This window comes from Silurus aristotelis (genome assembly GCF_946808225.1).
Source record: "Silurus aristotelis genome assembly, chromosome: 9".
Lineage (NCBI taxonomy): Eukaryota > Metazoa > Chordata > Actinopteri > Siluriformes > Siluridae > Silurus > Silurus aristotelis.
The window spans coordinates 8,194,599-8,209,300 of NC_139582.1; the positions used below are offsets into that span (position 1 = coordinate 8,194,599).

The 14,702-nt window shown below is 38.1% G+C and overlaps 1 protein-coding gene across 1 annotated transcript in view; it reads left to right on the top strand.

Moving 5' to 3' along the window:
* Window positions 1-14,702, top strand: part of slc9a5 (solute carrier family 9 member A5) — a 40,645-nt gene that overhangs the window by 1,408 nt on the left and 24,535 nt on the right. The window contains 2 exon segments of the mRNA XM_083550223.1: window positions 9,684-9,986; window positions 10,092-10,255. Coding sequence (XP_083406349.1) covers window positions 9,684-9,986; window positions 10,092-10,255 — 467 coding nt within the window.

The window sequence follows — 14,702 nt, forward strand, 5'->3', positions numbered from 1 at the left end:
CATGCATGCATACATACAGACATACAGACTTACTGTACATATGTATAATATGTATGTGCACTACATACTATACATATACACATAAATACATATACACAGTATAAAGTGAGTTAAAGTACACCACTTTAACTCACTTTTTTTGCCAGCTAAATTGACAATAATGGCTGTTGAGTTATTTTTAGAGGACAGTAAAACTATACTGCTATACAAGCTGCATATTGACTATTTTAAAATATATCCAAGTTTCATTTCTATAGTATTGTCCCTTTTGAAGATACACTAAAATGGTTGCTGAAATGTGAGGGGTGTACTCACTTTTGTGATATAATGTAAATACATACATAGCCTTGTCTTGCAATGATCAATCAGGTGCTTAAACATCACTGGCATCGGCTCACAGTTTCCATTTCCATTTATTTATTTGGAAAACAGTTTCTTTCAAACTGACTTCAAATTTAACTGAACAAATGAAGGCCTGAAATTCCAGTGGTTTGATATCAGTCAGTAAAACCTGTGAGAGAGCAAAATGTACTTTATCATATACATTTGCTAATTTGCCTGTAAAATGTACTTATTTATTTACAACTAAAATAATTGGATAAGGATTGAGGGCTAAGGATTTTACTTAAGGACCCAATAGACAGGGACAAGAATCTAGAAAAATATGAGTATAGTTTGTCTATTGTCACTGACCAGATGGTTAATATATTATATTTAACCCTATGTTGAATTACTGGTCAGTTTTTAGACACAGCAACAGTTAGTGTAGGTGTTTTATGGATGAATTTGTGTTAATTGTGCTTTAACCCTTCATTAGTGTCAATTTCTGACCGTAGGAGTGCTGGATATTTTTGTTTGACGGACTGTTTTTGACTCAGCAGTGCATTAAGGCTTTTGAAAACTCACACAACTGAATCCATAGTTCAACTTGACTGGTATTGTACAATCTACTGTGTCACTGTTACTGTTGTGCTGAGAATAAACCAGCAAATAAAACTTCATGGTGGTCTGCTGCATCCCACTTGGTGCTGATGGATGCACAGTACAAGTGAGCCATCAGCAAAAAAAGACTGCACCATGGTAACAAATCAATTTTTTAAAATCCTCCATTCTTAGAGATCCATTTAGTTAGTTTATATCACATATAGCTAGAAACACACCTCGTAGTTGCTAAATACTGATAGCCAAGTTAGAGGGAACATTCAGTATCATTAAGTACATTACTATGACAGGTATACCGATTAACCTGATCGCTTGGGTTTATGTTGCATTTTTCAAAGCAAGGTTACTTTTACTAGTGTAGCATTACGCATTATACAGAGTAAAGCAGGAGATGGCTACTTTTGGTCCAAAGGTCAGTAACCACTTTAATGGAAGCTTCCTGTTTCTTTAGGTAACATATCAGAACCTGGATTAAGTGCACCTCGTTCCTTGGCACAAAAACGAGCACACAATGATGCACTTCTATTTTACTTCAATCAGTCTCGCTCAGTCAGCAAAGACCTTTATAGGCACAAGGATTTGTGGACCTGTAAAAAAGGTGTCCATTTGTACAAGAAATTCCAGTGGGACTGAGTAAGACTTATAGTGGCAGATGGCAAACCGGTAATTACACAGGAAAGTGTGAAAGTTGGAAAACCCACAAATATTCAATGTTTAGACAGTGTCCAAAATGAAAACAAAATTTTTTTTTTTTTTTAATTTATTTTTTTACTGTTCGATAAATAAGTTAATAAAATAGATTAGTTTTAGTGTCTCATTTATTGACCAATTTGGATTATGTGTTTTACTGGTGAGGCTTGTTGAGATTAGATTAGCTTCATCAAATATTTCCAGTTATAAAGGTATGAATCTTTATTATACTAACACAATAATGTTGTGTTGGCTTTTCAGTGCAAAAAAAGCAATAGATAAAATACAGTTGCTAAACATTTTACAAGGACGGAACTAGTTGGAAATAATTATGATCACAATTGCAGTCCAGCCACTCTACTAATCCTATTGACGCATGTAAACAACATGAGTGTATATTAAACTATAAACATAAACAAGATAGAGTTTTGCACAGGCTCAAAGAGACAGTATATATATATATTTATTTATTTATTTCCCCTTATTATTCAACAGCTACTAAGGGTTGATGTGCTTCCTCCAAGATTCTTAAAGCAAGCCAAACACGTTTTTCTGATCTGCTGCACATTCTACAACACAAAGTGGCATAACACACTTGGAGTACAGCACTGTCCACCCTCTTCCCTGTACATGAGCTCTTAGACACCCATTAAAGACCTATGTCTGTGTAATTAATAGGTTAAAAAGAGCGCTCTATCCTCCCCACAAAAAGAGAGCACAGCCAGTTCTGCTCTCTTGGACTCCTGAGCACAGATGGCTGTGGCATCATCAGAAAGACTGGCCATCTTTGTTTGGTTTACTAGCATTGAAATCATTTATACCAAATCAGCCAAAGAAAACTGCAGAAAAAAAGAATGATTCTTTCTCTCAAGTACTGCTTACTGCATAATCAACAGTCCAGAGGTGGAGCTCTTTCTGTATGACATTTCCTGCACAACCCTTCTTTTAAACCCCTTCATTAGTTGGTCACTATGCTGGAATTCACCAAACAGTACTGGAGCTATGCAGCTGCCTGTGTTTGCACATGAGTGCGTATGATGTTTTTAACAAGTTCAGAATTTAGTTCCAAAAAGAATAGGCTTTTATTTGTATAAAAGTTACAGAGTCCAGTTTGGTGCATTTCCTGTTCAAGCACACCTGCTTAGGCTCTACAGTCAGTGACCAGGTGTGGTAGGTGTTCTAAAGCTAAAAATATTCCCCAAAATGATAAAGCTGTGCTGGACGCCAGCTTTCTTGGCTTGTTTTCCTATACTGAAAGAGCTTACCTCCACTGGTTCATAGTCACTTGTTCCAAAATGGACCTCCAAATGGAAATGGAGGTGCTCGTCTGATTGATCACACCATCCCCTCTTGTGTACACACCACACATCAATGCTCCCAAAAGCAGGTACAAGGTGGCACATCAGACATGTCCGACTATAGCTTTAATCTTCTCTTTATGCGTCATACAGGAACAGAAGGATATTGGCGGTGAAAAAAGCCATCAGCAGATTGCTGCAGATGCATGATGATAGACACCGTCTGTCTTTTTCTTTACTGTTGTAAAATGAGTAAAAATAAACAACACCAATCCATGTGATTGCACTCATTCACCCATCACCTGCTTTTTACCTTAACTCCATTGCTAATTTGCCATTGTGTTACTGTTGAGCAGTGTGTTGTTAGCGTGGGAGTGTTGGGCGTACAGCCCACTCGGTTTCCACAAGCCAGCAGAAACATTTTCTATTTTCGACCCCTCTCTCTTTCTCTTTCTCTCTCTCTCTCTCTCTCTCTCTCTCTCTCTCTCTCTCTCTCTCTCTCTCTCTCTCTCTTTCTCTCTCTCTCTCTCTCTCTATGCAGAATTCATTTCCACAGGCAACCGCATCAAAATTCACTGTGAATATTTGTCTTAGAAAAGCAGGCTACAGAATAGTAATACCTAAAGCACCTGCATGTTCCCCTCATGTTCCCTCCTGATTATCAGGGATGAATACTCAAACAGATAAGGGCATGAGTTTGTATGCACCATGTTAAACATTTATCATATCTATGCACCTACACAATACGGCCAGTGGTATGTGGACACCTGACCGCCAGAGCTGTATGTGCTTTTTGAACATCCTATTTCAGATTTAATTAACTTTTGCAGTTATAATAATTAATAGAGTTAATGTGTTAGAAGTAGGAAAAATGGGCAAACTTTAGGACCTGAGTGAGTTTGACAAGAGCCAAATTTTGATGGCTAGAAGACTGAGTCAGAGCATCTCCAAAACTGCAGTTCTTGTGGGATGTTCATGATCTGCATCAGCCACTATCTATCAAAAGTCTTTCAAGGAAGGAATAGTGGTTAACGCACGTGGGGAGCGAAGGCTGGTTCCGTCTGGTCCGATCCAACAGACGAGCTCCTGTATCTCAAATCCTGAAGAAGTTAATGTTGTTAATGCTCGACAGCCAACTGTTTTGGCAGAAAAAGGGGACCAACACAATATTAGGCAGGTGATCATAAAGTTATGCTGATGATCATTGTATATACAGTAGTTAGAACAGATACAGTATGTCAAGAAGAAAATGTGTTTGGCTTGGTTACTGACTAAATATTACAACCAATAGGGTACAACATCTGGTCAGAAAGCAGTTAAAATGAGTAAATGAGTTTTAGTTTTTCAGTTTTTTCAAATACTATAATATTTAATATACTATAATATTTGGTCATTTTGTCACATTTGATAATAAAGGATTGCTTCTAAAATGGGCATATCTGTAACCCTATCTAACCCTAACCCTAACCCTAACCCTTTTTTTTCTATTAGTCTTCTTTTTCATTGTATCTTAAAGTTTTGCAATAATTAGCATCTTGCATTAATAATGAGGTCAGAGTTAATAAATGCTTACCTTATTTATATCGGACTATAAGCCGCTACTTTTTTCCCCACGTTTTGAACCCCGCGGCTTAAACAACGAAGCGGCTAATTTATTAATTTTTCCTGGGTTTTTCCCGGTTTCACAAACTTCAAGCCAAAAAACTGAACCCCATAACATTAGACCAATGAAATTTCCGAACGGAAACGAAAAAACGCACCCCACCTGTGTTCTGAGCTGCACGGCTTCGGGAGAAAAAACTTCCATCGGGTGATTTTTTAACGCACAACGATGCCAAAAGATAAACTCCAGAGAGAAATTGTTGTGAAAGGAAGGAGGAAGACAGTGAACAATGACTTTCTTGGTAGGCTACTGTTTAGATACAAGCCGTTGTAGCGCGTTGAGTCTGGGTGAAGGGAGAGCTCGCTAACTCCAGTTGCAACAGAAATCATATAAGCACAGACAGGTTTCCAAAACTCGTGCTTTTTTATTTTTCTTGGCAACAGCGTTACGGGTTAGTCAAAGAAACTTAGAAATGAGCATCAGAAAATAATAAGGACATAATCCTCAGTCTTACACACACGCAGTATTACCGGAAGAATGCAGTGCCAGGCTATTCCCAAAATACCGCTATGCTCCTAAAGGAAGCGCAACATATTTCACCCATTACACCGTGTGTAACGTGTCTTTTGTTAAAGCCTGTGTAAAGTACATTAGTGTAGACAGGTGCGGCTTATTTATGTTAAAAATTAAAATATAAGAAATTACGGTATGTGTTTTTGAGGCATGGTTAGATGACCAGGATACTTTTGGATTGAGAATGCATCTGTTCACACTGCTTGTAGTTCCTTCTCTGGCTCATCTCTGCTACAGCGGGCAATGATGTGTCATTAAACCCAAGAACTAAGATATGTCTCATTACTGTCATAACACGGCTGTGACACGTGGACACTTTTGTGGACACCTATTTCACTTTACTGAAGTAGTCTCTATTATAAATGACCTGTGAAGTGCCACAAGATTCTCAGTTCATTATGGCAATTATTTTAAACAAAAACCAAGGTCAATATTTACTGTTCCTGCTTCCTCGCAGGACTGATGACGTATCTGTTCCAAGCAACAGCATCCCCTAAGAGAATCCCTTCCCTATTAAATTTGAGACCTTCTTACAGAAATGGGAAAAAAATATTCAATGTTCATTAAGTGTTGATAATATGTGCTTTAAAGTTGTATATTCTTAACTCTTAACCTATAATACATCAAAAATTGCATCTTGCAATTTGTTTCTGTCGCTGTAACCTGAAATGGATAGCTTTATTTGTTATAGGGATTAATGTGTTTGCTTCTGTAAATCATTCGGCTAATCTCTGAAGCGGTGCTAAAAAGGCATGAAGGTGATTTTGCACATCTTTTTATTAGTAAACCAAGATGGTTAGTTACCCTAGGCTATTTGACTTGGCAAATCCTTTTGCAGGACGTGTTAATTTCCGTACATTCACCTCCATTAGGAAAGCCAGGCGTATTTGTATTAGAGCGTTTTATATGTGATATATCACGTCTTGCCAGCATGCCCTGTTCTTGTGCGATGATAAAGGGTCACGGTTTACTTAATAGAGTATTTAATTATGACCTAGCAGTTTACAGCACTATGGCTCTTATCTGATTGGAGGAAGCAGACACTGAGCTTTAATGGTCCGTCTGCTCCAGAACAATTGCAATCTAAAAGCCTGGGACTGTTTGTGAAAGAATAGTAGGGGCTGGATGTGATGGATAGAAATTGCCTTTCTCTTTCTCTATAAATTGAGAGCATCAACAAAACTTAGAAAACATTGACTTTTAAATCTACACATTTGTTCGTTAGAGGATTGTACGTTTGTGTATGTATTTTAAGGATGGGAATGAAAGTACAGTTTGTTGTATGTGCAAGTGAGTGAGTGAGAGAGAGAGAGAGAGAGAGAGAGAGAGAGAGAGAGAGAGAGAGAGTGTTTTCCTGTGCTCTGATGAATGACTCACAATACAGGGCTGATTGATGTGTCCCTGGTGTAGGCGTGTTTGTGTGTGTCGTGCTCTGATCTCTCTGTCCATAAAAAACATGAATAATTACTGCCATTAGATGCTTCTATTACCCTCCTGCTCCTCTCGGCACATTGCTTCCTAATCCTTTTTCTCTCTCACTCTTTTTTTCTTATCTCTCGCTCTCTGTTCGGCGAGGGGACAACCTGTAGATCATCACGTCACATGGTCATTTGTTATACTATCCATGTAAAGAGTTTCCACACCAGATCGGTTTCACTCTGTAAAATTCGAACTGCTTTAGGGAGTTTCAGATTACAATACCTGGCACTTAGTTACAAATTGGACTTGTCTTTAGAGCAAATTACTGCATTTCCCAAATCGGTCACTTGCCTCAGTGAATTCAACGTACCCCTGGGTTCCTCTTGTTTTAATGTGTAATGTGTGTGTGTGGCAGTTTCTCTTAATAGCAGAGGTTTGTAGTGCCTGATCTGAATATAATTATAGTACATATAGACGTTTAACAAAGCTATTTTCTTATACTGCTTGTGTGCTCACACTTTATAGATAAAGTATTGGGACACCCGACATTTTCACCCACAATATGCTCCTTGAGGATATGCTTTACATGGTTTGGAGTGGAAGATCTTGAGTGGCTTGATATAAAGCTCTGACCTATTGAACATCTTTGGGATGAATTGGAATGCTGACTGCAAACCAGGCCTTCTGACCTCACCACTTCCAATACTTTTACTAACAGCCTTGTGGCTGATTGAGCACAAATCTTCCCAAGCACACTTCAAATTCTAGTGCAGCATCTTTTTACAAGAGTAAAGTTTATTATAAAGGTAAATGGGGACTAAATGTGGAACAGGATGTGATAAAAAGCACATATGAATATTATGGGCAGGTGCTGCCCATGGCACTGCTGCTGTTTTTTTTTTTTAGAGATACTAACCACTGCAGACTGGGAACATTCAACAAGAGCTGCAGTTTTGGAGATGCTCAGACCCAGTCGTCTAGCCATTACAAGCCCTGTCAAACTCGCTCAAATGGTTGCACTTGCCCATTTTTGAGGACAAAATGTTCACTTGCTGCCTAATAGATCCCACCTACTAACAGGTCATAAAATTATGCCTGATCGATATACTGTATATACCGTTTTTTTTTTCGGACTATTCGCTACTTTTTTCCTACGCTTTGAACCCCGCAGCTTAAACAATGAAGCGGCTAATTTATTAATTTTTCCTGGGTTTTTCCCGGTTTCACAAACTTCAAGCCAAAAAACTGAGCAACATAACATTAGACCAATGGCATTTCCGAACGGAAACGAAAAAACGCACTTCACCTGTGTTCTGAGCTGCACGGCTTCGGGAGAAAAACTTTCACCGGGTGATTTTTAAACGCACGACGATGCCAAAAGATAAACTCCAGAGAGAAATAGTTGTGAAAGGAAGGAGGAAGACCGTAAACAATTACTTTCTTGGTAGGCTACTGTTTAGATACAAGCCGTTGTAGCGCGTTGAGTCTGGGTGAAGGGAGAGCTCACTAACTCCAGTTGCAACAGAAATCATATAAGCACAGACAGGTTTCCAAAACTCGTGCTTTTTTATTTTTCTTGGCAACAGCGTTACGGGTTAGTCAAAGAAACTTAAAAATGAGCATCAGAAAATAATAAGGACATAATCCTCAGTCTTGAACACACGCAGTAATAGCGTAAAAATGCAGTGGCAGGCTATTCCCAAAATACCGCTATGCTCCTAAAGGAAGCGCAACATATTTCACCCGTTGTCTTTCGTTAAAGCCTGTGTAAAGTTCATTAGTGTAAAGTTCAAAAGTTAAAGAAAGAACCACATATGGCTGGAAAAGTCAGGTGCCTCAATACCTTTGTCCTTATAATTTATGTGTGAGTGTGCAAGCAAAAAAAAAAAGTAGTGTTGTTCTTTCAAGTTACTTTTTTTTTTGCTTGCACACTCACACATAAATTATAAGGACAAAGGTATTGAGGCACCTGACTTTTCCAGCCATATGTGGTTCTTTCTTTAACTTTTAACACAAAATACGAGGCACACAGTTATATAGGATGCCTTTGGATGTGGTAGCATTAAGTTTTCCCTTCACTTATGAGCCCCAAAGCTGTGTTTGCTCATTGTGTCTGTTTGCATGGGCTGAAGTGGACCACCTTGAATGGCCTCCTATAGAGCTCTGACCTCAACCCTAGTGAACACTTGGGATGAATGCTGACTGCACCCCAGGCCTCCTCACCTCACGGAGTGAATTGGAACATAAAGAGTATGCTGTGTTGTTCTTTAATTAATAAGACATCAATAATTGTTGGCAAACTGCTATAGAAAAACTACATGCTGGGATGCTGTTTTTTTTTTTCTTTTTTACAGCTTTGACTGTAACTCCACAAAACACCACCCATAGGTTTATCATTAATGCCTCTGAGTTTAATTTCTTGCATATTGTACAATAATATTCAGCTGAGTTTATGCTCATGACTGCAGTCATTTCATGCTCAAACTTTCTCGCTCTTTCTAAAGACTTTTGTTTGATAAACACCACCTCTGACACTGCACAGAACAGCGTAAATTAGTTTATAATTAGTTTTTAGTTCCACTACATGCATCACTGCATGTTCTTCTTAAGTAACATTGTCAGCTCACTGGTTAATGTGTTTCAATGTGAAATCAAACTAAGCATAAAGCCCCTTCTGTAACTTTGTTAGTGTGCAAGCTTAAATGACTTTTTCTGGGTGCTTCGGAAATTGAATTAAACAGTTTATTCTTGTATATGAGTCAATTTAAACAATGTTTGTCGAGCGCACCTTAACCTCATTAAGCCCCGTGAGCTCACGAATAAATGGTTATTCAACCTGTTTTATTAAATTCAGTTTTATACAAGCACTTTTTTTTATATGGGAAGAAACATCAAGAAGAGGCTTTGCCATTTTATCTAAATGAAAAAATTATTCGATAGATACAGATACAGCTCAGGGTCTCACTCAAAATGAATAGTAATAGTGAGCTGAGAGCAGGTATCATATGAATATGAATATGACATTTGCTCTTGTCTATAAAATGTCTCTAAAAGTCTGTGCAATTTCTAACCGTTTGTCTGAAGTGTGAATCCTTGATATTTATGCATTCATGGGTTTATGGAAACCTATTTTTTTTTTCTTCCTGTCTCTCTTTTAGTGTTTCACTTCTCACAGCGCTTCACCACGGTGGTCCCAGAGAGCTGCATGCTGATTCTGTTGGGTCTGATCCTGGGTGGTGTGGTGCTCCTCGCAAGCAAGAAGCAGCTCTACCAGCTAGACCCTGGCCTCTTCTTCCTTTTCCTGCTCCCCACGATAGTAGGGGATGCTGGTTATTTTATGCCTGCACGCCTGTTCTTTGACAACCTGGGTGCCATTTTAATGTATGCGGTAGTGGGGACTCTGTGGAATGCCTTCTGTACCGGGTTCTGTCTCTATGGAGTGAAACAGGCAGGAGTGATTGGTAAGTTATGACGACATGAAACAGAAGTGTAAAGGTTGGACCGAATCAGTTTAATACCGCACAATGATGAAGAAATTAAATAGCTGGGACTTTATGTGTGTGTAGATGATAAGGTGGAGGCAGGACTGATGGAGTTCCTGCTGTTCGGAGCTCTGATCTCAGCCGTCGATCCTGTCGCAGTGCTCGCTGTGTTCGAGGAGGTCCACGTTAACGAGATGCTCTTCATCATCGTCTTCGGCGAATCGCTCGTCAACGACGCAGTCACTGTGGTGAGTCAGAGAGCCTTAACCCTGACAGTCTGACAGATTTTATTCTGACAGATTTTATACTGACTTTGCTGTGTGAAATGTATTTTTTGTAAACCTCTACACAGTATCATTTTTATTTTTCATAACTGTTAATGCTTGTGTTATAATGTATATAAGCTTAAACTTGGATAGAGTATAAGCTCATGGACACCTAACCATCACACTCGTAGTTCTTCCAAAAACCGTTGCCACATAGTTGAAAGCATTGTATGTTGTAGAGTGAGAGATTTACTTTATTGGAACAAAGAGACCCAAACTTTGTCCAGCATGAAATGCAGTCTCAATAAGAAATGGTTTGTCAAGGTTGGAGTTTGTCCAGAGCTGAGATCTGAGCTGCTAATGTTTGATTACATTGCATTTAATGACACACACAGGTTTGTGATACATTTTAGTTTTAGATATGAGTTACAGGAACAGTTAAATTTTCAGTACAGTTACAGCTTCAGCATAGTTACATGCGTAGTTACAGGTACAATTACAGATACAGTACAGTTAAAGTTTTCACCGATTTCACAGCATGTGTCAGGGAGGTCATGACTAAGCAGGGGATGTGATTAGTTTCGTGCAAGAACTTTGTAAAGCTAAGATCTAAGATTTTCAGTGTGTGAGCTGTGTATAGAATGTATAGAGTGGAAGCTGATAAATAATAGAGCAGCTATAAACAGCTGTACTGAAGTTATAACTACAACTAAAGCTGTAACTGTAATGACAGTGTAACTGTACGGTAACTGTTACATGTAGTGAAAGTGTAACTTATCTGTAGTTGTAACTAGATGTGTCACTATTTCTTTAACTATACTGTAATGTTTTCTGTAACTTATATCTAACAGTAAAATGACCAGTAACTTGCACAAAGCACTGACTCTTTTGGAATGGACTGAAACACAAACTCTACTCCATGGCCTACCCACCCAACATCAGTGTCTGACCTTACTTATGTTCTTGTGGTTGATGGGGCAAAAAAGCATAAGCAAGTGGCAAAAGGGTTGGAATAGGATGTTCAAAAAACAAATATGAGTGTAAATTCAGGTGTCTAGAAACATTTGGGTATGTTGTGTTTCTTCACTAGGGTTCATACTAGACTCTGCATTTAGTTGCTTCTATTTTCCAAAATATAAACCACTAGTAAATGAGTGTGTACTACCGCTATTGAACAGGTAGTTACTAAGGATGCTGTAAATGTATCATGCATTATACCTGTATGTCTTCCTTGTGCTTCATATCTGACCTTACATTACAGACTGGATGAAAGTAAACATTTCCTGGTTGTGTGCATCTCGTATAATCCTTATCCAAATCTCAAAAAGATCTTTCTCTTAGTTTCTCTAGTGTTCTCTTTATTTGTATCTTTAATTGTATATGTTTACCCCTATTCATGCCACAAAATACATGAGTGGATCAGAGTCAGCAAATGCATCAAATCCAATCTTATACTAAACAGTGTTTCAGTATTCATGCTGTCAAATCTGTTCATCCCTAGTCTAGGACTAGTGCAGATCAGATGCACTTTGTAGATTAGTAAGTGTGTTTGCTATGAGGAGACTCTCACTCTGCTACACCTAGCGCACTGGGGGAATAGAGTGACTAACGTCTGTAATAAGTTCAGTGAACTCCCACAGACAGCTAGACATGCTTAAGAACAAGCGATCTCAAAAAAAGAAAGGTAATAGCTTCTGTAAGAGCTGGTTTACTGACCTTGGCCTGACATTTTCACTGACTGTAATCTATCTGCTATTAATCTATAATATTAGCAAACCAGCTGAGTCTTTATACTGAGTCAGTTTTAAATATATGCATCTTTTATGAGCGACACAGTCACAAGTCATATTTAATATAACTTTTTTTTTTCATGCTTTAAAGTACCAAAAATACTTGGACAAACTAACATAATGATAACATCATTATTATTATAAGATTTGGCAGTTTGGCATTTAACAGTTACAGCTCTTTGTATTTCATATTGAGAGTTAACAGAATAGATTTCATCTGAGAACATCTGAGCAGCCAACTTTCCAATAACTTTGGGTCCATTAAACAAATGTTGTATAAATTCTTACTTCTACACCGTTCACCTCATTTTTTAATTTCAACTCTAATATACTGTAGTAGGCAGCAATAATAAATAAAAAACAATTTTGTCAATATACAGATATTGATGGACCTCTCTTTAAGTTCTCCCGGTCCTTGTTTTGGCTTGATTATACTCCTGAGCTATAATGCTATTGATATGATTATCTGATGACATAAGGTCTTAATTTGACTCTATTCTTGCTCCTTAAATCAATATTGTACCAAATCCACACACTGTTACAAAATTGGTTTAGATTCAACGTGTCACTATGGAGAGTAGTAGTATATTTACAGTGTTATGCTAAAAACTTTTGTGTTATTCAATTGAAATATAATTTCCTCTGATTAGTTGGCTGCTCAGATGCGTTAACCCCTCATTACCGGACACAAACAGGCACATAACAAATCTAAAGCTGATTTCAAGTGTGGTATTTTCACTTGAAATCTGTTGCTGTTAACTCTCAATATGAAATACAAAGAGCTGTAAGAGTGGTGCAGTAACATTAAAATCAATCCAGCTTTATTCCATGCAAGTTTGTGCTGTGAATTCCTAATTCCCCAAATAAACATCAGTGTAGCCATGGGCACTATTTACAGCCAAGTCTGTTCTACGAACAGCCTCAAAACAGTTAATCATGTGTACTCTACTGGATTTAATATAGGCTAAATACACATAACATAAATATATACTAGTTGCGTTAATCTAAAACACAGTATGGTGCCTTGTGATTGAACCATTTACCATGCTTTGACGTGAACTGAATTACTAAAAGTAGAAATACCAAAAGCAGACGCTCATCAAAAGCTTAATATGTAAGATCCTCAGGAGGTATGAATCATTAAAGGTACGACTCAAGCAGCGCATGTGCTTAGCTTACATCTGCCAAAGGGTTCAGTATAAAGCCATCAAGCTGTACTGACCTAAAAACTCATTTTCATAAGCACCACTTTCTGCAGGGCTAAACTAAATACCCCTGTGTCACCTTTGACATTCCTGACTGTTACCTACTTAATCTGCTGTCATTGCTCTGCTTCAAGACACCATTCACCATGCAACTAGGAAACAATGCTGATACATCCAGCTGATAGGTCATGGGTCCTTATGCTACAGTGTCTTTATGTTTAAATATTTGCATTAAAATGCACTGTTGTGCAGGATGCTCCATCCTTTCATTTGTGTATGGACAGAGTGACACAAGGAAACAATTTTTAGAGAGTTTTTTCAGTTCTAACTTCAATAAACCTGAAATTAATAATAATAATAATAATAATACATTTGTAATGTTTTTGCCTAAAAGCTCAAAAATCTTTCATTACTTGCATAGTTTTTAAAATTCCACAATAATGTTTAATAATGCTCACCCAGTTATTACAGAGATTATTAAACTTACTGCATTTATAGTCAGAGACCTTTGAACTCTTTGGTTTATTCCCAAATAGCTAAAGGGAATGAGAACCTCCACATTACCAGCTTAGTGATGGAGCATTATCGGATTATTACTGCACCCCAATTGCAAATTAAAGTTACAATGAGAACAGTAACCTGGCTTTTTTTTATTAGGTTTCTAATTTCGAGCATGCAATTGTAATTTGCACAACTGTCCTAATTACGATTTATTTAATTAAGCTATTGAACTACAGGGCTTCACACTATACAGTTAAGCAGTTGTTTGGAAAGCCTTTAAGCTCAATATGAAAAGGAATGAGTCAAAGCTTTTTAATTTTGCTCTTTTTGGTTAAATCTATGCTCACCACCTGCAGGAGGGACCGTAAGGGACGGTGCTGTGAGGATTGGGCAGCAGTCGAAGTCTGGGGCCTGCTTAGACTGCTGCCCCCGCGACCCGAATTACGGATAAGCGGGAGAAAATGAATGAATGAATGGTTAAATCTATGTCCAAACAGCACACTTGTTTTTCTAGAGTAGGAGTGAAAAACATATTTACCAGAGGACAGAGGATATCTTTGCAGCAAAAACAATACCATGCTCCTGTGGATAGAAGGAGCGGTATCAATAGAGCAAAAGTGGCAAGTGCATAAGCCAAGTGTGCCAAATTTAGATCTTATTAACTTGATTGGCTGGCATTAATGTAATACTGGATCTAAGTCAGTTTGTGGTGGAACTGAGCCTTTAATGGGTTCATGTGCACTGCCACTGAGCCTCAGGTTGAGGCTTTATTTTCAGCATGTGGTCTTTCTTGGATGTGGTCATCTGACCTGAAAAGAAAAGCTTTGGTTGTTACTGCAGCTTTATATTTAGAGATCGACTAGGAATGTAAGAACACAAGCACACCTTATTCTGCAGAATACATGCCACGAGAACTGCTGATGAGTGCCATTT